Consider the following 25,723-nt stretch of genomic DNA (forward strand, 5'->3'; position numbering starts at 1 on the left):
TTAAGACTAGAAATTCTCTAGGACCTGAAAAATCTGTTCCCCGGAGACAGATTTTCTTGTCAGTAGCCCCCAATGCCACCTGAAAATGTCAGCTCCCTTTTTCTCATCTTCCCCATTTTGCTTTCACCTCCTTCAGCCTTATTACTAACCAATTTTATGGTTTCTATAATATTTAAGTCACTCTATTCCTCCATGTAATAAGATGATTAATAAAGTGCTCTTTAACATATGTAAGAACAACACTTAATTAAGCTATTACAGTATTGTTCATGTGAGTTTATAGGATTTGAAAACTATCTTTCCCTTTCATTTTAGAGAAGAAGTCATAATGATTTTTGGAAGCTGTGTTTAATTAAGAGATATTTAGCTACAGCATATGTTCTATAAAACAAATTCTATAAAAAATCTTAATGACATCATGAGAATCATTTCTATGGTAATTATCTGGAAATGGCTCTAATTATAAATATCATCTATAGCTATATCCAATCATTTCTTACATAATGCAATGTGAGATAAATAATATTTACTTGACTAACAGTTAATATAGTCATAAGTGTGGAATGAATCAATTCAAATAATAAAGGTGTGAAGTACATTAAAAAAATAAAATATATATAAAACTAATAGATACAGATTAGTGGTTGTTTATAACTTATAAACATTAAGTACTGAGATGCATTCTTACTCTAATATATGATATATATAAAATATATTATATATATAATATACATACACACACACACACACACACACACACCCAAGGTGCTTAACCACTGAGCCACATCTCCAATCCTTTTTAAAATTTTTTTATTTTGGGACAGGGTCTTGCTAAGCTGTTAAGGGCCTTGCTAAATTGCTGAGGCTGGTTTTGCACTCGAAATTCTCTGGCCTCAGTGAACCTCCAGAGCCACTGGAATTACAGGTATGAGCCACCATTGGCTGGTAGATACATTTCTGTGGGTATATAAAGAAAACTATTAAAAACTGATACAAGCCGGGTGTAGTGGCACACACCTGTAATCCCAGCAGCTTGGGAGGTTGAAGCAGGAGGATCGTGAGTTTAAAGCCAGTATAGGAATTTAGTGAGGCCCTAAGCAACTGACAGCCTGTCTCAAAATAAAATATAAAAATGGCTGAGGATCTGTCTTAGTGGTTAAGCCCCACTGGGTTCATTCCCTGGTACAAAAAAAAAAAAAAAAGAAAAAAGAAAAGAAAAATCTGATACAAGTTAAATGACCAACACAAGAATGGTAAATAGTTTCTCTGGCATACATATTTCCTTGTTTTTAAAGCTATTTACATACATCATAGAGAAAATGCATTTCATACATATGAAACATAACGATTCCTACAACTACCACATTTTTGTACTGATTCAGTTTTCCTCTTGACCTAGTTCTTTATTAAGAAAATTTGTTTAAATCAGAAAACTGAGACCAAATCCTTTGCCAGTTCTGATGTCAACTAAAATCAACTTATGTAGATCATTTTTTTGTGTGTCAGATGGTCTGTCTTGCTTTGTCCCTATCACATAGATAGCTGCATAATTTATTTTAAGGGTTTAAAAAATAAAACTCAAAAGTTCTTCTTTTCTGGATCTTCTCTTTCACTTAAGTAAAATTTTCTCTTGGAGTTGAATGATGCAGAGATAAGTAAGGATTCTGGAGCCCTACTGGCTGAGTTGGTATCCCAGCACTGTTGCTGACTAACTGTGTGATATATGGATAATCCCACGGCTCATTTTCCTCTGAGAATGATGGTAGCAACACATATCTCACAGAGTTGTGAGAATAAAGTAGATATTACTGCCTAGAATACAGAAGGCATATAATACATATAATAGTCATTATTATTGCACAACTTTTATTTTACTTAATAGTTATTAAATAATTCATGTGGAAGGTATTTAAGTGTTTAGCTTATGAAATTTCATAAACTGAACAATCCTCTATAACCAGCGTGTAAATAATGAAACAAACTCAGGCCCCTTTTGAGTTACTACCCTCTCTAAAGGTAACCAGTCTCCTGATTTTTCTAATCAGTTTCATTAATGGCTACTTGTAGTTGATATTACAGCTGTTTATAAGGGATTTATTGTGGTAATATTTTGTTTTTTTATTTAATAACTAAGATAAATCTATTTGTTGATTAATCTTTTAATATATAGATATATTTTGTTTTCTAGGTTGAAAAAGCTCCTTGAACAAGAAAAGGCTTACCAAGCCCGCAAAGAAAAGGAAAATGCTAAGCGTCTCAATAAACTAAGAGATGAGCTTGTCAAACTCAAGTCCTTTGCACTCATGCTGGTGGATGAAAGACAAATGCACATTGAACAACTTGGCCTGCAAAGCCAGAAGGTACAGGATCTTACTCAGAAACTGAGGGAAGAAGAAGAAAAGCTCAAAGCCATTACTTCCAAATCCAAAGAAGACAGACAGAAACTGCTCAAGTTAGAAGTGGACTTTGAACACAAGGCTTCTAGGTTTTCTCAAGAGCATGAAGAGATGAATGCTAAATTGGCTAACCAAGAGTCTCACAACAGGCAACTTAGACTGAAGCTGGTTGGCTTATCTCAAAGAATTGAGGAGCTAGAAGAGACCAATAAAAATCTTCAAAAGGCAGAGGAAGAACTTCAGGAATTGAGAGATAAAATTGCCAAAGGGGAATGTGGAAACTCCAGCCTCATGGCAGAAGTGGAAAATCTCCGAAAGCGTGTGCTGGAAATGGAGGGTAAAGATGAAGAAATCACGAAAACTGAATCCCAGTGCAGGGAACTGAGGAAGAAACTGCAAGAGGAAGAACACCATAGTAAGGAGCTCAAACTTGAAGTTGAGAAGTTACAGAAGAGAATGTCTGAACTGGAGAAACTGGAAGAAGCATTTAGCAAGAGTAAATCTGAATGTTCCCAGCTACACTTAAATCTGGAGAAAGAAAAGAATTTAACCAAAGACCTGCTAAATGAATTGGAGGTAGTTAAAAGTCGAGTTAAAGAACTTGAGTGTTCTGAAAGTAGACTGGAAAAGGCAGAATTGAGCCTCAAAGATGATCTCACAAAGCTGAAGTCATTTACAGTGATGCTGGTTGATGAAAGGAAAAATATGATGGAAAAAATAAAGCAAGAAGAGAGAAAAGTGGATGGACTCAATAAAAATTTTAAGGTGGAACAAGGCAAAGTTATGGATGTAACTGAAAAATTAATCGAAGAAAGTAAGAAACTTTTAAAACTGAAATCTGAAATGGAGGAAAAGGTGTACACTTTGACAAAGGAGAGAGATGAGTTGATAGGTAAACTGAAAAGTGAAGAAGAAAAATCCTCTGAATTAAGCTGCAGCGTTGATTTGTTAAAGAAGAGACTTGATGGTATGGAAGAAGTGGAAAGAGAAATAACAAGAGGAAGGTCTCGAAAAGGACCTGAGCTCACCTGCCCAGAAGATAATAAGATTAAGGAACTAACCCTTGAAATTGAGAGGCTGAAGAAGCGTCTCCAACAGTTGGAAGTAGTGGAAGGGGATCTGATGAAGACAGAGGATGAGTATGATCAGTTGGAGCAGAAATTCAGAACTGAGCAGGATAAAGCTAACTTCCTCTCTCAGCAGTTAGAGGAGATCAAGCACCAAATTGCCAAGAACAAAGCAATAGAGAAAGGGGAGGCTGTGAGCCAGGAAGCTGAGCTGAGACACCGATTTCGATTGGAAGAGGCTAAGAGTAGAGATTTGAAAGCCGAGGTACAAGCTCTCAAAGAGAAAATTCACGAGTTAATGAACAAAGAAGATCAGCTTTCTCAGCTCCAAGTAGATTATTCAGTCCTTCAACAAAGATTTATGGAGGAAGAAAATAAGAACAAAAACATGGGGCAGGAGGTCCTCAATCTGACCAAAGAGTTGGAGCTTTCTAAGCGGTACAGCCGCGCTCTCAGACCCAGCGTGAATGGGAGAAGAATGGTGGATGTGCCTGTGACGTCCACCGGGGTGCAGACAGAGGCCGTGGGCAGCGAGGCAGCTGAGGAAGAAACGCCGGCTGTATTCATACGAAAATCCTTCCAAGAAGAAAATCACATCATGAGCAATCTTCGACAGGTAGGACTGAAAAAGCCCATGGAACGATCCTCTGTCCTAGACAGGTATCCTCCAGCAGCAAATGAGCTCACTATGAGAAAGTCGTGGATTCCGTGGATGAGAAAAAGGGAAAACGGCCCATCAATCACGCAGGAGAAAGGGCCTCGAACGAATTCCACTTCCGGGCACCCAGGAGAACTAGTTCTTTCACCAAAGCAGGGCCAGCCCTTGCATATCCGAGTGACACCAGATCACGAGAACAGTACTGCCACTTTGGAGATAACCAGTCCCACATCTGAAGAATTTTTTTCTAGTACCACCGTCATTCCTACATTAGGGAATCAGAAACCAAGGATAACCATTATTCCATCACCAAATGTTATGTCTCAAAAAACAAAAAGTGCAGAACCTACTCTTGGCCCAGAAAGAGCCATGTCCCCAGTCACAATTACGACGTTTTCCAGAGAGAAAACCCCAGAAAGTGGAAGAGGCACGTTTGCAGACAGGCCCACATCCCCCATTCAGATAATGACGGTGTCTACTTCTGCAGCGCCAGCCGAAATTGCAGTTTCTCCAGAATCCCAGGAAATGCCCATGGGAAGGACTATCCTTAAAGTCACCCCCGAAAAACAGACTGTTCCACCTCCAGTACGAAAATACAATTCCAATGCCAATATCATAACCACGGAAGACAATAAGATTCACATTCACTTAGGTTCCCAGTTTAAACGATCCCCTGGGACTTCAGCTGAAGGAGCTAGTCCAGTTATTACTGTTCGGCCAGTCAACGTGACAGCTGAAAAGGAGGTTTCCACTGGCACTGTCCTTCGCTCTCCCAGGAACCATCTCTCTTCACGACCTGGTGCGAGCAAAGTGACGAGCACCATCACCATAACACCAGTCACAACTTCATCTACTCGAGGAACCCAGTCAGTGGTGAGTATAAGAGGTTCCAAAGCCCTGGCCAGAGGAGGATGGAGAAGTAAGGAGTGAGACTAACTCAGCACCCACAATAAATCAAAGCCGTGTACCTCCCCCACTCACTGATGTTTCCTGTAGCACCATCTACACTGATAGATGAAAATTAAGCAATCTAATATTTTGATAAATTGGGCCAATTTTGAGGGAAATTTTCATTTATTCATGTAAATTGTGGAGACACTTCAAATACTTGCAAAGATGGGCTCTTTGAAATGGCAGCACAGGGTAATCCTGAGGTTTAAAATTTGATTTTTATGTTTAAAATACTTTTTAAAATGATGACAGGAGGAAACAGTCAATATTCAAGAAGAACTAAAACAGTTCCTAGGTTATATTTCTAAAACCTAAAATATACTATATGTGATTGTGTATGGTCATAGCCATGCTTTATTCACAAAATAAGATTAAAATATTTTGATATAAAAAACTTTTTTTAAAGGAAAAAAAGTGATTTTTATATGATTAAGAATTACCTTTTTTTCTTGATAGTAGAAAACAGATACATATTTTGAAAAATAATTAAAATTTGGTGTTTAATTATTAAAAAAAAGAACTACCTTGCAGAGAGCAGGCACTTTATAAATATTTATTCGATAACTAGCAGGAATGATTATTTTAAAAAATGTTCAAAGTGCAAACACTAGGGCTTAAAAAGAAGTTATATTTTTCAAAATACTTCCAGTAATTGTCTTTATTTATTGGGGACAAGATTCTTATAGAAGAGCATGAATTATTTAGATATTAATTTAAGCTAATAGACTAGAAATTATGATCTCTAGGCTCGGAATTTTGAACAAATTCTATAGCATATATTGAAATCTCTTAAAGACAGGAAAGTCATGATTTAAATATAGAAACTGTGGCTTATTTCCCTAAATGCTCAATATAATTTACATTAATTCTCTTTGCCAAAATTCAGACTCAAGACAGACTTCAAAGTGTGAATTACTAATTGCTTTGCCAGTAAAGCTTTTCATTACTGGCTCTACAGAAGCCAAATAGCATTCAAAATTATTTGCCCTTCTCAAATGATTTAGGACTGCTTTTTAGGCAACACAGAGCATAGTTTGGTTATGTAGGGTCTTGCTTCTTTCTGCTGCATTTTATAAAAACGTTGTGGGGATGTAAATTATTGTAATTTGAAGTAGATTTTCTGTTGTAACATCTCATTCCTATTTTGAGTATCCTATCAGGATAGCCTTACCTTCTGTAGCAACATTTTGGACCACCTATTAAACCCAATACATAAATAGGATTTCAAAACAGTTGCCTAAGATTTCTAAAGGTCTGAATTGTAGCCCATTTATTTTAGGTATACCAGATCCCATTAGAGCAAGGACAACAAAAGGTTTAGGACACCCCTTTGAAAATGTCATCAGGCTAGTTCATGTGTGCACTTGTTCATTCCACATTTGTTGAGTGTCAGCTATGCTTTGACCATGGTATTAGGTGTTGGCATGTGAAGAGGACTTTAGAAGTACTTGACTGAGTGGGAGAGGCAGGACTGGAACTTACTTAGTGGTTCTGAAACAGGTATACCCAAAGGACCCACCAGAGAAGTCTTCACAGATAAGGTGGGATTTTCAAGAAGGAAAATAATAGGAATATGAAGGCAGAACAGTATGTGCAAAGGCATTAGGATGTGAAGCAGCCTGGCATTTTTGGGAAATATTGAGCATCCCACTGTGCTGGGAGCATAGAGAAAATCCAAGTGCAGAAAATGGAAAAGTACACTTGGGTCAGATATTGAAGGCACAGATGTGTTTTATGAAATTGATATTTAATTTCATGGAGTGGCAAAGGGGAGCCATTGAAAGGGTTATGATCATGAAAAACATTACATTATTTGAGAAAGACTTGTCTAGAAAACTATTTAAAAGATAAATTGGAGGGGATGGCTGCTAAAGGCAATGCTACTGCAATTCTCTAGGCAAGAGATGACTTGAAGTGAAAATGAGGACAGAGATATACTGAAGATAGAATTGAAAAGATTTCATGACAAATTGAATATAGAGGGTGGCTCTGAGGTTTCTGGTTTGGTTGTCTGGATGTCTTGGATGAGCAGCATAGGGAGACTAACTCTTTGAAGAAGAGGATAAGCAATGTTTGAGACATGTTATTTTTAGATGACTGGGGGATGCTGTAAATTTCCAGTAAGTAGCTGGAAATACAGATCTGCATTTCAAGAGAGAATTGAAGGCTTGAGGTTCTAGTACTTGGACATACTGGGACAAACTAAGGGGATTCTAAGGGTGAGTGTAAAACTTAGAAATGGCTGAGAATAGGACATGATGACACTCACATTTAGAAGGCAGACAAGGTAGAACAAGGAGCCAGCAAGAGATCGAAAAGAAATCATCAGAGACAGGAGATGAACTGGTGAGACTCACATAAGAAATCCAAACAAGAGAGTGTTAGGATTTTAAGGTCAGCAATGACAATGAAAAATGACAGTCACCTGAAGTCATAAGGAGTGAGAGGAGAGCTGCTTCATCTGAAATGGAGGGAAGAAGGGAGAGTGGAGATAATTTGTGGAACAGTACAAGTAAAATTGCCTGAGTTTATACCTGGTGGCCGATATTTTTGCCATGAAATGGACCTTAAGGCCATCTTCAGAAAGGATAGAGGAGGTAGGGTAGTACTTAAAAAGAGAAGATTATTCAACATAGATGTTTCTAGAGAGGAAAAAAGGACATAACCAGAGCAAATAGATACCAATTCCAAGTTTCTTAAACTCCTTTTTTTTTTTTTTCTTCTGGGGAAGGGTTGTCACCTGTGGGTGTTTCTGTGTGTCAAGAGTCTTGTGACATTCAAATGGATGGCATGTTCAGGGGAAACTTACATCTCCCTTCTGTTTTCTCTTACAGTCAGGACAAGATGGGTCATCCCAGCGGCCTACACCTACCCGCATTCCTATGTCAAAAGGTATGAAAGCAGGAAAGCCAGTAGTGGCAGCCCCAGGAGCAGGAAATCTGACCAAATTCGAGCCTCGAGCTGAGACTCAGTCTATGAAAATAGAGCTGAAGAAATCTGCAGCCAGCAGCACTACCTCTCTTGGAGGGGGGAAGGGCTGAGGGCAGTGGCTAAGGGGGTATGTTGTGCAGATGCTACTGCTGCTGTGAAAATGAGTCTTCATCTGTTTGTGCCAACTCTTTACATGTACTAATTTAAGTTTTAAACACCTTGTTTATAAAATAACCAACTAATAGCCATGTTTCTTTCCTATTTTGTGCATTTGTTTTGATGCTTGGGGAACAGAAGTAATTACCCAAACTGCTGTTTGCTGTGTGGTTTGTTGAGGATGTTGGGCTTGTGGCGGAGCCTGACTTCTAGTTTCAATTTTGCTTCTAGCAAGTGGATCTATCAATTAGCCCACCAATTAAGAAACCCTCAGTTTGTTCATCAGTAAAATTTGGGGACTGTACTACCTATTCTTAAAGGCTGACTCACATAATTTCTAATCATAAGCCAAATTTAACAGGTATTGTTCTATGGTAATTTTTTATTTTTCAAAAACTCTAAAATAGGACATAGTTTAGTAATTGTCACTTGCCTTTATCAAATACTGAATTAGTGTGCTGGAAAAAGAATTGCATAGCTATCACAGGGCTCGAACCTCTAAAATATTGCAGAAACAAAGCTTCTAAAATGATTTCAGGAAAGAACTTGAATGTGAAATAAAATGGAAACGAACTATGGAATCCTAAAAACAGAGTTTGACTTATTCTTGTGTGTTTGTGTACATTGTAGAAGTTTCGGCCACCTACAAAAGATTCCCAGAATGTCATAGAGAGTAATTTTAGAAATATTAATGTCAGACTCGTGCTCCATTCAAATGTGTGACTGATTTAAGTTGTGGAGCACTTTAGAGTTGCTAAACGACCATTTATAGCTCAACAGAAATTGTGATGGATAGAAAATAGAAGAAAGTAAATTCGGATACATTAATGCCAAGAAAAAAATGACATCATGCATAGCTTAATTGAGTCCAAATATTTTACTCTGTTAAATGTGGACTCTACTTACAAATGTAGAAACAGTTCAAGATTTGTGTGTGTGTGGGGGGGGTGGGGGGGTGGGGGTGGAGAAATACATTATTATTCCTGTCAGTTTTTCTCATGTTTGAATCATTTTCTTTAATTTTAAGCATGTTTTAATAAGCATGAAACAGACTGTGAATGCAAATTCCAACTGTATTTGTGAGACTAACCATGTTAAAGTGGACAGTGTGCTTTGTAGTCACATAACAACAAATGAGCTCAAGGTTAGTAACCCATAGCTTAGCACACTAAGGTCTTATGTAGACAGTACCTTTGCCAAAAGTTTGGAATTAAGTAGGTCAACTTTACAGAAGTACAATAACTATAAAGTTACAAATTTTTGTTTTTCCATTTTGGAATTGTTAGAATTTCAAAATTGTATGAATAGCACCTGATCTTGATATTTGGGAAAAAGTAATTAAAAAAAAAAAGATGTATGATTAGTTTTTAGTCCATGAACAAACACATTTTTCTTTGTGTTCTCCTCACCACATTTCCTATACTTTGCAGAACTTGCGCTTGAATTGTTTGTAGTGGTAGTAGATATAGATGCCTCATAGTATTCACAGGCTCTTTAATCATATTCATTTCCTACTATTCATCATTTCTCAGAATATGTATTAAAAACATTGAGTGGGCTGAAGTTGTGGCTCAGTGGTAGAGAGCTTGCCTATCACATGTGAGGTACTGGGTTCCATCCTTAGCACCACATAAAAATAAAGGTATTAAAAAACAAACAAACAAACATTGAGCAACCATGTTAAAGACATGCCATATAATGGGATTGAAAATTTAAAAGGGGGTGGGAAAAAGAGACTGAGAAAATAAACACTTTAAGAATTATGATTCTGGGGCTGGGGTTGTGGCTCAGTGGTAGAGCGCTTGCCTAGCATGTGTGAGGCACTGGGTTCGATTCTCAGTACCACATATAAATAAATAAAATAAAGGTCCATCAACAACTAAAAAAATATTTTAAAAAAAGAATTATTATTTTGGTTTGGGATGTAGCTCAGTGGTAGAATGCATGCTTAGTATGCATGAGGCCCTGATTCAATAGCTGGCACTAAAAAAAAAAAGAAATATGATTTTGGACAAGACAAATTTAAATAATTCGAGAACTTTCCATTTAGAATACTGACTTGCATTTTTTAAGGGAATTTTTCCACTTTCATATAGTATACAAGCAACCCTTTCAAAAAAAAAGGACATTTGCTGCTTTTATTAATGCCTACCTGGGTATTTGTGAAGTATTTAGTATTACTGTAACATGACATACTATGTTTGAGCAAATGGGGGTATCAAAAGAACCAAATACTGCATTCCTTTAGATTCTACCTGTCATTCTTCAGTGATTTATCAAAATCTTAATGTCACTTGCTGATGTCTTTGCTTTTACCTGCTCATACCATGCTATGTCATTTCTTCTCAAAGTTCATACCATCAGCTGGAAAAATGCTCCAAAGGTCTTAACAGTGTTTATACATCTAGTGTTTATACATCTAGATCTTGGCATAGAGCCACCTACAAATTACAACTGTTAAGAAAACTTGGCAGAACAATACATAGTCACTTTCAGAAATGATAAAGAGCAATGGTCATGGCAGTTTTTCTTTATAATTTTAGAACCAACTATACATTGGATAGCTTTGCTTTAAACCATATATTAGAAGTGAAATCTACTGGGAATAGGAGGTAGACGATTAAATGCACTCCAAATCCAGCTTCCATTTGTGAATATGTTTTTAAAATGAAGTTTAATGGACTTCTTCAAAAGTGAATGTGATTATAAATTTAATTTTTTTCTCTGTTCTGAAATATATTGTATAGTAAAATTAAAGGGGTCTCATCATGACTGATGTGTATAGCTCCAGCTCCAATCCCACCTTGAAAAAAACTCCAGGGGTTGAGAGGCTGGGTGTGAGGTGTCATTTCCATAGATTTCAATCTGATTGTGCCTTCTAGAGACATTCAGGGCACAATCAACATAGCTACGGAGGAGACCCTGGTCTTCCTTGTCTCAGATAATTTAAATGTATTAACTATTTCAGCACATGATGGTGGATACTTCACATACATATTCCCCAAAAATGTTCTCATATGACCCACAACCATAAAAATGTTTATTGTGTTTTGACAATATGTGAGCTTCATATTCAGGTTATTTGCTTCAATAGGATTATTCAATTTCTCTTGGCATTCCCATTAATTTACAGGGAGGGCTGGTTGATGGGCAACAACTGGGGTCTTCCTAGGGATTTTATTGTATGCATCAAGATCTATTATTTGAATGTGTTCAAGTAAATGAATAGATAGTTTTGTTTTATAATGTGAGGAAAGTATGAGTTTAGTGAAATGAAAACATGTCCAAGAATATAAAATGACTTGAATTTCTAATTCCTCATAGATTCAGAATACTGGGGAAGGAATGTGACTTTCTAGATTGGAATATAGATAAGAGCACATGTGGGCTGGGATTTATCTCAGTAGTAGAGCACTTGCATAACATGCACAAGGCCATGGGCTCCATCCCCAGAACTAGGGAAAAGAAGGAGAAGGAGAGAAAACAAGAAAAGGAAGAAGGAGGAAGAGGAGAAGAAGGAAGAGAAGGGGGAGGAGGAGAAGAGAGAGGAGAAGGGGGAGGAGGAGAAGAGAGAGGAGAAGGGGGAGGAGAAGAAGAGAGAGGAGAAGGGGGAGGAGGAGGAAGTGGTGGTAGTGGTAGAGGAGGAGGAAGAGAAAGAGAAAGAAAAAGAAATGTGTGTCAGAGGCTACAGGGTGGTTGGGGGTGTGGAGAGAGACTGAGGAGCATGAGGTAAGGAGGAGAGGGGTATAGAGAGAATTTCCCAGTGAACAGGAATGAATGAGTCCAAAAATTTCCCAGAAAAGATAAAGTTTAGTGTTTCTCTTTGACCTCCAGGGTCTCATCACTGGTTATCTCTTTGCTCTCTGATGTTGCAGCTTCTCCTTTTCACACAGGATATTTCCACACAGGATATAAATATGCTCTGGCACCTTCCATTTTAGCCAAATTCTGCCTTCAACTGGTACAATCCTATCACTGTTTCCTTCCATAGCCAGCTAAACTATTGACACTTAGCATTTTCTACCTCCTTTCATACTTCCCATTTATTCTCCAATAACCTTATTTTTCTTTTCTTTTTAAATTTTATTTATTTTTTTATGTGGTGCTGGGGATTGAACCCAGTGCCTCATACATGCTAGGTAAGCGCTCCACCACTGAGCCACAACCCTGCCCCCCCTAAGAATTCATGTTTTTAAATTTACTCTAATTTGTCATATATGACAGCAGAATGCATTACGATTCATATTACACATAAAGAGCACAATTTTTCATATCTCCGTTTGTACACAAAGTAGAGTTACACCATTTTGTCTTCATATATGTACTTAGGATAATGATGTCCATCTCATTCCACCTTCCCTTTCCTACCCCCATACCCCCTCCCATAACCTTAATTTTCTTAAAGGGATTTATATATGTAGTTAAAATATCAGCCAGTGGAAAAAGACAATGAAAACAGACATTCCTTACCTTGTCTCTTGACATTCTAAGTTTTTTCCCTCGAGGAAACCATTGCCAACTCTTAGCTGTTTCTCCTGGCATTTATGTTCATATTCCTAAATAATGTGCTTGTGTTCTTTTTATTTATAGGTTTTAAATATCTCGTCTTCTCATTACCATGTTGAAAGTATAAGATTTAGACCTCTCATTTGTCCCCTTTTTTAACTCTTACCCATCCTCCCCAACATGATTACTTCACTATTTTTGATAAATCAGCAGCCAGCATTTATATGTTTATATTTTTATATGTTTACAGTGTAAAGTTAAATATTCTTCCTTGCTGAACCAAGTAATATACTATGGGTGTGCCATCTTCCTCCTATTACTTTTCCCTCTTCAAAAGAACTGCTTTTTCATCTGCTTTGTTTTCTATACATCTATCTATTTTTTTCCAAATGCTCCATTAGATCTGCCAAACACCCATCTGTAATTTTTCCAAACAGACACATCAGCTTCACATTTTCCCCTGGAGACCTTCCTAGAGCAGCCCTTGGCTATTACCTCAGTCTAGGCTGGTTGTCCTCTAAGCCTGCTGCACAGTTGCTGTTCTGTTGCATAGGCTGATTCAAGGTTTCCTGATTCCTTATCTTCTACTTCTCTCATCTATGTACCTGTCTACTTGCATTTTGAAGTGCACCTTCCAATAGTTTGTATATAGAGAAAAAAATCCTTCAGTGAACTCTCTGGAGCAGGCTGGGAATAGGTCAGGGGAGGTAAGATGAGAATCTCAGTCATGTGTAAACTTTTCACTCCCTTGCGTTTGTTCTATGCTGCCCATTCCTGTGCCAAGGTCTAGAACTTCTTAGGTTAGGTTTCCCACAAAATAATCCTCTGGTCTTGGTAACAATGATTTAAGGCTATGTTCTTCTCTTTTCATGATCAAGCCATCTAATTTCTTTTGGGTTTCTTTTTACCTGAGTGCTCTTCCTCAGTCTCCCTTTCTGATTCTTCATTTTATGCATACATGTTAAGAATAGATGTTCCCTACATCTCTATCAAAAGCTGTTTTCCTACTCTGTGTGCTTGCTCTTCTTATTTTATATGCACCCATGGGTTCAATTATCACCCATACGTTCACAAGTCTTAAACCTCTATCTCCATTCAACTATGTATCCAATTTTATATTGTCTATCGCCAATTCTACTTGTCTAATAGCCATTCTTAACATCTCTTCTTCCTTTCTTCATGACTTTTTTTTAAAAATTATTCTCCAGCTCAGAAGTAGTAAAATGACTTACCCTGTCACCAGAGCTAGAACTCATTAGCCACCTAGACTCCTTCTCCCTCAGCCCTCAAATAGACTCATCAGAAAGTCCTGTTTACCTGAACCCCCTAACTTCTCTAGCAGCCAAACCCACCTTTCCACTTCTACCAACACTGCCTGAATTGAGATTTTAATGACTTCTCATCAGTATTACTATGATACTCCTAAATGGTCTCATAATCTCCATTCTCAAACTTTTGCATTCATTTTTCATTCCAATTTCTAATTGCAAGTTGATCATATCATTCCTCTAATGTACCCTCTAAAGTTTTCTCATTGCATATAGAATACAATGCCAGCTCCTTAGTTGGTACTCTGTTTCCTGTGGCTGGACTCTCTACCTCCCTACTCTTCTAAGCATCTTTCCCTTTCCCTTGATTGAACCCCTGCAAGCAAGGATCATGGAATTGGTCAATTTGTTTCTCCTCCTCGAATTGGCTTTTCTTTTATTTTTCTTTCTGGTGACTGTGTCCTTTCTGTTCATAGTCTCTTTTACAAACACCACCTCCTCTAGGAAGATAAACTATTATTACAAAATCTTTCCTAGGGCTTAAAGGTCTGTTCATTGCTATGAAAACTTGGCACTGATGGTAGAGAAACCAAATTAGTAGATGAAGGATGGCAGGAAGTGGTGCAAGTAAGGTGTTTCTGATTCCTACGTTTGTCTGTAATGCAGACCAGTGAGAATGTCGTGGGAGGAACTAAAAAATCAAGCATGAGAACATGGGGGGGGGGGGGGGGCAAAGGGAAATTGGAATTCGAGGAAATCCTGGTATTTTTGTTCTAAAAGGTATGAGTTTCATCTGTTTTCCTTCAAAGGCACAGCAGTAGGTCAACAATGCAAAGCAGCTAGGAGTCCTGAGCTGGGGAGTTCTAGTCTCTGAAGCCATTACACAAATGATGAACAAAGGAAGCCCTATTACTTTAAATGAAGTGTAAACATACTAGCATGAATTATGAATGACCTTTCCTTACCTTCTCTGACTTTCCTACAGGAGCCTGAATAGCACTTTCTAAAAGGAAAGTTTCAGAGGTTAGTCATGCTTTCTTGAAGGGTCCCCCAAAATAGGAGAGAGGGTCTTATTTTAAAGGACCAAACAATACCACCAACAAACAGGATTTAGATTTAGGATGGATATCAAGGTGAACACTGAGAAGGATGGTTGCTCAACAACAGACTAGAAACTGAGAGGGCTGAAAAGATTAGAAGTGAAAACCAGGAGACTGCAGTGATAGTCTCTTCTGCTACTAAAAGGCAAATTACCTTACCTTAGCTTATGGTTTAGTATAATCTTTTATTATTCTGGCATTCCTCTTTAGACATAATATGATATGCTTCTCTATTGTTCAGCAAGCAGCTTACAAGAGCCTTCTGCAACACTTTTCCTAAGAACTAAAGATTAATTGCTTCTCTGGTAAAAGTACTTTTAGTCTCTATACTTATGCTAATGTTATGTGTATGTCATGAGCAGAACTGCAAAGTCAGAGCTCTTTGGAGCTGAACCAGACCTTATAGATCAAGAGGATAATTATCAATTATTCAAGAAAAACAGAAAACCTCCCCCCCCAAAAAAATTTAAAAAGGGGAAGAAAAATCTTAAGGCTTAGAGATGTCTATCTTATTAACGATGAATCCAGGATCAAAAATCAGTTCTAAATTTAAAGATAGATTTAAAACATTTGGCATCTGTGTCCAAAAGAAGTAGAACCTGAGCCTGCTTGGTGCAAATATTTACCTATTTGTTCACTATTTACTCCCCCTGCTCCCCTTTTTTAATTGAACCCAGGGGTGCTTAACCACTGAGACAAATCCCCAGCCCTTTTAATTTTTTTAAATTTTGAGACAGAGTCTCATTAAGTTGCGTAGGGCCTTACTAAGTTGCTGAGGCTGACTTTGAACTTGTCATCCTCCTGCCTCAGCCTCAGCTGCTGGAATTACAGGTGTGTGCTAACACACCTGCCCCCTGCCCTCATTTTTTTTCCTGATGATTGAACCCTGGGGGCTCTTCACCACTGAGCTACATCCCCATCCCTTTTTATTTCTTATTTTGAGATGAGGTTTTTTGCTAACTTGCAGTCCTCCTGAGTAGCTAGGATTATAGGTATGTGCCACTGTACCTGATTCTACTATTTAGTTTTTATTTATGGTTAATGTTATATATGTGAGAACCAATTCAAACTTGCTTGTATCTGGGAAATAGTATTACACTGAAGATAAGAATTAGCTTGCCTGAAGAAGTTATTAGTCATAACTGTGATTATCGATAACTCCTGGAACCTGGGGAGGTAATGGTATGATTTGGACTGAGGATGGAATAGGAAATGTTTTGGAAGGAAGCAAATAAAACTATTAGGTGGTGTACAGACCCCCCAAGAGAGTTTATATCATCTGGTTCAAAAGTTTTCTGGAGCAAATGACAAAACTGATTGTCGGAAGTATTTTTAATTAGCTGAAATGGATCCAAAAGAAGGAGTGCAAGTCCAAGTCAACAGGGGAAGTTCATTGAACTTCCTATTTAAAACAGATGTTTTATCAGAACTTATTAATTTCTGAATGTGATAATAACAGGATTGAATCCTGAAGCAGTTTATGGATATGAGACACTTAAACAATACCTAAGTATTCCTGCTTCTAAATGGTATATAGAATGTAGGACATTTTTACAGGTGAGTAATTGTCTACGGAAGCAAGTCCAAAGCTGAGGTTTGGTAGCTGGTGGAGAGGAAGAACACATTCCTAAGTTGGTTCAGTGTTCTTCAGTGTTCTTACCCTGATAGGTAAGGAGCCATGGAACATGGGAAGCAGGTGATAAGCCAGCAAAATTGATGAACATATAAGAAGAAATGTTTTCTGTAACTTGATGTGTACTTTTCTACAGATGAAACAGCCCTCCTGTACTGATGCAAAGTTCTGCTATGAGTTGAGCTTCTGCTATGTTTTGTCTTTGTTGTGTGATTTTAAAAGAGTTTTTGCCTATTAAATGGATGGTGTCTGATTTACTAGAGCAGACCTTTAAAATTCAGAGCTCAAGTGTTTTCTTGCAGAGAGTTTGGCAGAGTAAAAACATGTACTGCTTGAGGAGTTACTGACTCTCCAGGCAGTACATCTTTCCCCCTCTATAGCCAAGGAGATCTCCTGGGAAGAAGCAATATTTCAATTTGTTATGAGGTTGCACCACTCTAGCACTCAAGAGACATTCTCTCCAAATTTCTCCCCAAATACTGGCAGCTCATGCACACAGTTCAAGTCATGTGGTTTGCCAGCATTTTTGACATACCACCCATAGATAGCAAATAGTAAGGTCAGAAATCAAGTACAATTATGAATTGACAAGAAGTTGAACTTCCTTTGCATGGAAATTATCTAATAGCTTGTGCAATAAAGAATGAATTAATAAGCTACATCAGAGTTCATCATAATGTCATAATAACAAAAAATGTATTTAAATGTGTTACCTGCAGTTTCTTATGGAAAAAAAAAACATCAATACTGAAGAGAAACATACAGGGGAAAATGTCTAATAAGTGCATTTTGTAAATTGTTAATGTTAACAATAACATACAAATTCAATGTTCCTCATATGCAATATGCTGATTAAGACTTAGGGATTTTTTTTCCCCTTTCTAATTAGAAAAAAAGGAAATCATATTAATAAAGGTTTGTATGGGGCCCAAATTTAAGTGTTGGTTATTTTGAGATCACTGATAGAGGTGGTACTTTGATCTTTAGTCTGATGATTACATGCTCTACAAATTACTAGTGTCAGAAAAGTGTATCTATACAAACCAAAAATTATTACAGAATTATATCTGTACTGAGGTCACTTTAGAGGCCCCATATAACCTATACTTTATTCTTATTCTGAGATAAAATAAAGACAGAGTAGGAGATGGAATTAAATTTGCTGAGTTTCTAACTTTGGTAAAATGTAAACATTATTCTGTTGTATTAAGTAATAAAAAAAGAAGAGACTGGAATTCTGCTCCTCCTTCCTTTTTTATAGAAATATAATGGCATTAATCTCTAAATTGTTAATTTTTTTTCTTGGCAACTGTGAACTCCATATGTATCAGAGAGTTTTGCTCTATAATGAGTTACTTCAAAATTTAATAGTGTAAAACATTTCTTAGTTTTGGATCCTGGGTGACTGATTCTTACCTAAGTTCACCTGAGACTTGGGGAAAGCATGGATAATAAGCAACTATAGGCTTAACAAAATCTCTTTAATAAAAGTTTTATAAAGTCTGTCATAGATCTTGTCTCACTATCACTATAAATGATACAACATGTGTCTTCGTGTATATAAAACAAGAAAATTTGGGCATAATTGTATTTTTAATAAAGTTTATTTACATAAATATCAACTGATTTATCATTAAAGTAGAATTTATGTATAATCATGTTTGGCATTATCAAGTATTTCTGAGACATTTCTCTATCTAGATATATGCATGCATTTCCAATTTATTATTATTATTATTATTTTTGGTACCAGGGATTGAACTCAGGGGCACTCGACCACTGAGCCACATCACCAGCCCTATTTTATATTTATTTAGAGACAGGGTCTCACTGAGTTGCTTAGTTCCTTGGGGTTGCTGAGGCTGGCTTTGAACTTGCGATACTCCTGACTCAGCCTCCCAAGCTGCTGGGATTACAGGCATAAGCCTGGCTCCAATTTATTAATTTGAAATAATAATGAAATGTAATGGTAGAGCTAAAATAATATTTCTTCTACAAATAAACCCTTTGTCCCCATGTATTTTCACCAAATATTAATTATAAGTAGCTATTGTTAAAGATTTGAAAATGCTAGGATGAAGAGAAAGCACTCTAGGAATTAAGAGGCTTGCATATTCAACAAAAAAGAAGAGATGGGAGTAGCACAGAATGTTAACCTTGCAAGATAGATAGAGATGATATCTAGTCTCATTTTGTATCAAGAAAGCAAAGGCATAAGCACTCTGAATCACATCTATAATAAGAATGATTCAGGATTTCACTCTTTTAAAATTGTTCCTATGCTTTCTTAAGGGAGGGAAAAGGAGAAAATACTTTAATTGTATTAAGGGGATTTGAGATTTAGGCCTTTTCATTCTTTGAAACCTACTACAAAAATTATTAAAACATAAGCATCAGCTGGGTGTGGTGGTGCATGCCTGTAATCCCAGTGGCTTGGGAGACCCAGACAGGAGAATCACCAGCCTCAGCAACTTTGAGGCACTAAGCAACTCAGTGAGACCCTGTCTCTAAATAAAATACAAAATAAGGCTGGGGATGTGGCTCAGTAGTCAAGTACCCCTGTGCCCTGTGTTCAATACTTGGTACCAAAAAATAAAAAATAAAAAAAATTTTTTAAAAAGCATTTAGTGAGAAACAACATTTGAATCTTAGACTCTGATTTTTAATTACATTATATTTTAATTGGTGCTTTGTTATTGTTTTGTCTGAAGATATTGACACATTTTTAGGCATTTAAAGAAGTTAAAATAATTTTTCAATGTAAAAAATATGATTTTTAGGGTTTTATGGTATGGTGAAAAATAGTATTATATGTCTTAAAATCTTTACAAAACCTTCACAGCTTCATTTGACTTTGCTATTGTCTATTCTATCTTAAATTCAAGTTGAAAGGCTGAGGAAAGGAATGGAAATATCTCCACCTAGTGGTTTCCCAGGGGAAAGTTAATAAAACCAAACAAAACATTTCTTTCCATGGAAGATTATCCACTGTGCATAATTAGCAGGAAACAGGTTTTTGGTATAATGAAATTTAATTATTGCTTATTCAGATATTAACTACAGAAGTAAGAACAAAATGTACACTGGGATTGTGGCTCAGTGGTAGAGGGCTTGCCTAGCATGTGTGAGGCACTGGGTTCAATGATAAATAAAATAAAGGTCCATTGAGAACTGGAAAAAAAAGAGAATAAAATGTAAATAATAGATATTTGAAGTTAAAGAGAATAATAAGTGTAAATTTCTTCATGCTTTTGATAAACTCATTAACAAGTTTTTGCACTTACAAAATTACTATATGTGGGCATGGAGGTAATAAAATTTTCAGGTGGAGAAATTATCTGAGGCTTAGTTATTTTTGCTGCTCTATATAATCTCAGTGATTATAGAACTCTGTTTTATATTTTTTACCAATGTAGTTCCATGCCTAGCATATTGTAGACCTGTAGTTCTTAAATGGTTGAATAAAAGTGATGATGATACATGTTCATGATGGCATAAAGGTTAGTATAAAAGCAAAAACAATCAAATAAATTTAAATATTAAATGTACATAATGTGACTGGACTGTTCTAATTACTATCTCAATATCTTAGTTTTGAAGAATGAATTTATATTTAAAAACATATAGTTAATGCAAAAGGAAGCAGAGACATGAGTGAGTCATTTGTGACTTCTTAGAATAGAGAATGGATATCTCCTTATTAAAAACAGCCCACATACATAAAAAAAAATTAAAGGGGCATAAATATCATTCAGAACAGACAGTTTGGCCAAGAGAAGTCTGTTTTCCCATTATGAGGCTTGTATATGGTAATTACTATCTTTGTATTCAGTCTATTCCTTGGGTAATATTGACCTAATATAGTTAAAATGTTAAGTCATGATTTCTAATGGGTTTTTGGAGGCAAAGCACATATGCCAATATAAAGAAGTTACCCAAGAATAGCAGGGGATCCTATTGGGCTTATGTACCTGTTTTTGTTTGTTTTGTTGTTTAACACTTAAGGTCCTTTAGTGAAATGATGTAGTATTGATCATTTCATAAACTATCAATTTGAGTTTCAGTTTAATTGAAAATCCTGTATTTTTCTTCTCTTTATAGAAAGCATCATCATTCATCAGTTACGTATGAACTCCAGATGAGATGGTAAACCAAGCACATACTGGGTGTGTGTACTTCCTCTGAATCCCTGTTGAATGGATATTTCTGCAGCTCTCTGTTATTACTAAGGTCCTCCATGCTACTGATCACAACTGGAAATATCTTACTACTTCCAGTGATTTTTTTTTTTTTGAGGATATAATGGAAAAGCTAAAAACAGCCTTGCTGAAAATATATAGTAAGAGCAAGTGAATTTTTGTGCCAAAAGAAATTTCCTTTTGGGAAGCTTTCAGGTCCATGGGCACATACTATGTAATTTATTTTTATAATACATTTTGTAACATGATTTTTTTCCCTAAAGTGTTTCTTTTTTCATAGTCTATGGCACATATATCTGTAGAATACACTGTTAGTTCTTTAAAGTATTGGTGTTGTTACATTCAAAATGGTAAACTATTATTATTTTCTTTTTATCAATTTGGTATTTCTGAAGAAAAGAAAGCATACCACTGTATTTCCCAGGGTAAATTCAAGAGGTAAAACCTAGAAACAGGATATTCTGGAATCAGTTTGTACAACTATACTTGTACAATAGTCTAGTTCTACTGATGGTTCAATAATCACAAATAATGCTCTGAGTTTAATTTTAATAAAGTTGCTCTTTCTGGTGTTTTGTGCCAAAAACCCAAGATGAATTGGTTTTCAAATAAATTAATATAATGAGATATCAGTTTAATTGTAAAGGGAAACAGGAACATATATGAGTGACCATTCAATTATATTTCTTTTTTTTTAGTTGTAGATGGACACGATATCTTTATTTTTATTTGTTTATTTTTATGTGGTGCTGAGGATTAAACCCAGGGCCTCATGCATGCAAGGCAAGCACTCTACCACTGAGCTACAACCACAGCCTCTCAATTATATATCTATTTGCATTATTTACTTACATGTATAAGACATGATAAGAACTGATAAAGATATTTCTTCTTCAACAAAGGCTTGCAAATAAAAACTGACCTATATAATGTCAGCATCATTTTAAAATTAGAGAAATCCACTAACATTTTCCCCAATTTTGATAATTTTTCATAACCACATGTATGTAGGAAATATTCCTTTAAGATAAAAGCACAACATGTATTAATCTCAACATCAAAGCTGCTGTTGAATTTAGATTTATGTGAAAATGTGCATCTAAAGTCTACTTGAAACTCTAGTAATTCAGTTTTTTAAAACTTGTGTTTTTTTTTTAAAAAAAAACTTTGCTAATATGGATATTTTCAATAAGGTCTTTAAAGATAGTTTAAAGGTAAATTAAGAGTTGGTGCATCAATTTCTGAATGCAGAAGTCATTTATCAAATAATTTTCCTGAGGTTAAAGAGAGAATGCCACACAAGTAACACTGTTGGCTAATCTCTGCAGTCCACAGGTTGTACTGGGGTTTATAAACCAGAGAGGGGACTCCACATTGAGTCTCTGGAATGAAAAAATTAATACTAAATTTCCTTTTCAATGTAACCTTGGAAGATTTTAAGATATACCTTGTGGAATTTGCACATCATTTTCAATATGTATTATAAATGAAATAATTATATTTTGTTAAAATTATTTTTCCTTTTTCTTTTTTAAATAAAAGAAATGCTACAGTAGGCTTGCCCTGGCTTGAATGATTATGGAAGCATCACAAAACCTCCTGTGATTTTGATTACTGACTCAGAAAACTAGAGTGTGTATGTGTGAAGATTTTAAAAACTGTTACTATGTTTTGTTTTCTGAAAAGGTTTAACTGTAATAACATTTTCAATTAGAAAATAGTTTTATTTAACATTGTTAAAATTTTCAAGTCACAGTTAAGTGTCCTATTTGCCAATGTTTATATATATGATGGCAAAAACATTTGGATATGTCACAGATTAACATTTGAAGTGAATTAATTTTTTTCAACTTGTGGAAATTTTATTATGCTAATAGTGAAAAGGTTAGAGGATAAGAGTTTAAATACTTGTTGACTTTAAATTAAAATATTATTAGCAATTTATGTATATTTGGGTCTAAAGTGCTTTTTCCTCCTGAATTTATAATGAAAATTGGTACTTACAAGAATAGTGAGGACAGTGGTACAGTCAATAATTTAGACAGACACAGAATTTTTTTCTGTCTATGCTATGATTAATTTCTGTTTAGACATAATTGGAATCTGAGTGACATATGAATACAATTAATCACATTAATTTTTTTTTTTTTTTTTTTTTTTTTTTTTGGTACCAGGGATTGAACTCAGGGGCACTTGACCACTGAGCTATATTCCCAACCCTCTTTTTGTATTTTATTTAGAGACAGGGTTCTCACTGAGTTGCTTAGCACTTCATCATTGCTGAGGCTGGCTTTGAACTGGTGATCCTCCTGCCTCAGCCTCCCCAGCCACTGGGATTACAGGTGGTGTGCAACCACCATGCCAGGATACTCACATTAATTTTGAACTGAGAGAATATCAACAAAATAGATCATAAATACTCACACCTTGATGTCTATATCCAATTGAAAATGTTGATTGTATATGAAATCTTGGCACTATAGTAGGATTGCATCACATAATTACTGTATCTTTTATTTTAAATGAATCTCAATCATTACTCTGAATGAGAATCATTTTTGAATGTAATAAATGTAAATGCTTTCTGAAGTAAAATCACAATCTGTTTCCAGTTCAAGGCACAACGACTGAATTAACCCATTGTTTTAGGCTTTTCTTCTTGACAACACAAGTGTTTTTGGAGGGTGTCTTCTGCAGGTGTCCTCCCCCCCCCCTTCAAGTATCTCATAAAGTAGTGGGGGTTTGATGAAGATAAAGATAAATAAACCAGATGTCTGGTTTCTGGAATGTTAATAAACTATGAAGAATCCATTGTATCTTAAGACAACCATAAAAAAAATTCATAATGTGGATCATCTAGTTTAAGCATTAATGAAAACATTGACACTACTGAAATAATTCAAAGCTTCTAAGAACCATTGGCAAAACAAAATAAATGATGTATCAGGAATGCAATATTTTTGTCCTTTCCATTAGTGCTGTGATTGAATTTTCCTGGGTGGGGGGGGAGAAAAAGTAAGCAGAGCAAAAGTAAGTTGCATTCATGAGCTTTATGAACAATATATCTAAAAATAGCTAAAGTACAAAATGGAACTTTTAAAAAAGCATAATGGGCACTTGAGGCATATTCACCTTCTTTACCCCCCAGTGCTATGCCTCTACTAAAAATACTAATCAGGAAGCAGAAACATAAAAGAATAAACTTGCTATAATAAATTTATAACAATTGGGAGTTTGTTGATTATTAGTATTTTTAAAAATTTTCAGTATTTATTCCATAATTATATGATGACAAATGTGCTTGTTCTCTAGGGAAAATGTAATAGGTTCATAAATTTGAATAGTAATGTTTATGTATGCCATAATGTGGTAAATTTATTTTCTGGTATTGTTTTTTGTTTGTTATTTGGAGAACTTTACCTTACAAATCACATATTTTATTATTTTAACAGTGCAGATGTGTATTTATTTAATCTAAATTTTGTTTTAAAAATATCAGGTGTTAGATTCTCCAATATAAGAGGCTTTTAAGATGATCAGATAGTCTTGGAATCCTTGCATGTTTAATGGATTTTCAAAAGCAAAAGAGTACATTTTGGAAAAATTTTGGAAATACATTATATTTTACACCATTCTTAATTTTGCCTCTTGTAAGTTTTATTAAATATTTGAGAAGTTTATTATTTTTCACTGAAGTCAAGTAGATTTATGTACTTGTCTTTTCTATGAATGTTATAGCCTGCTTTCAGTTCTTCACAGGTAATTGAAATTAACCAATTAAGACATTCTCTGTGTTAGTTTTCAAAGTCAATTATGTTTATGAAAATTTCACCAGAGCTTGAAAAATAACTATTAAAATAGTAAATCACTGTGCAATACCCTTATTTTGAGTTGGAACATAATACTTATAAAATTAAAATCATTTAAAATCAGTATGAAACCTTTTTATTTAAAATCATTTGCTTTACAATAGTTTTTGTTTTGTATTTTATAAGTAAAATATAATTAAATACATTTAAAAACATAGTGTCCTAAAGGTACCAAAAACATGTTGGAGAAAAAATAGGCTTTTTAATCAATGGTGCTGGGAAAGCTGGATATCTGTATGAAAAAGAATGAAACTAGATCTCAATCTCTCATCCTGTATGAAAGTCAATTCAAAGTGTATCAAAGACTTTTAAGGATTAGATCAGAAACACTGCTCCTGCTAGAAGAAAACATAAGACTAATACTCTAAAATATAGGCACAGGTATCAACTTCCTTAATAAGACCCCTAATGCTCAAGAAATAAAACCAAGAATCAATAAGTGGGATAAAACTTATTAATAAAATTTATTCCTGTACAGCTTATTCCTGTACAGCTTCTGTAAGGAAGGGAAATAAGAACATGAGGACAGAGCAAACAGAATGAAAGAAAACCTTTACCAGCTACTCTTCTGACAGAGAATTAATATCCAGAATATATAAAGAACTCAAAAAACTTAACACACACAAAAACAATAACAAAAAAACCAAGTTAATCAATCTACAAAGCCTTGTAGATTCAAACAGCAACTCTTTATTCCCGAACTCTCACTGGCACTCTACACGCACTTTCCGGGAACACACTCCCTCCACTGTGCTCCGCACACCAATTCTCCCCGGAACCAGAACTCAAAGGGAACTCCAAAGTAGCAGGTGCCCGAGGCAGAAGGATCCGCCCTAATCCCAGCAGGATCTGCCCTAATCCCGGAGCAGCCCTAATCCCAGAGCAGGGTCACCTTTCAACCATTCCCTCTAGCAAAATGCCAGGCGTCATTCCGACTAAACTGTGGCTCTCAACATCTACCCCCTTCTGTTTAATTAAACAACAAGCAC

General features: G+C 35.7%; 1 protein-coding gene across 2 annotated transcripts in view; it reads left to right on the forward strand.

Moving 5' to 3' along the window:
- Window positions 1-24,757, forward strand: part of Filip1 (filamin A interacting protein 1) — a 170,779-nt gene extending 146,022 nt beyond the window's left edge. The window contains exons 5-7 of one of the 2 annotated variants that reach the window (XM_027928252.2): window positions 2,189-4,994; window positions 7,907-7,964; window positions 20,768-24,757. In XM_027928252.2, coding sequence (XP_027784053.1) covers window positions 2,189-4,994; window positions 7,907-7,964; window positions 20,768-20,808 — 2,905 coding nt within the window. In that variant the 3' untranslated portion in view covers window positions 20,809-24,757. Of the gene's footprint in view, window positions 1-2,188; window positions 4,995-7,906; window positions 8,259-20,767 lie in introns of those variants that run through there. The other variant, XM_027928251.2, reaches the window with a different exon arrangement.
- The last annotated feature ends 966 nt before the right edge of the window (window positions 24,758-25,723 follow it).

The sequence above is a fragment of the Marmota flaviventris genome, chromosome 6 (assembly GCF_047511675.1).
Source record: "Marmota flaviventris isolate mMarFla1 chromosome 6, mMarFla1.hap1, whole genome shotgun sequence".
NCBI classification, from domain to species: domain Eukaryota; kingdom Metazoa; phylum Chordata; class Mammalia; order Rodentia; family Sciuridae; genus Marmota; species Marmota flaviventris.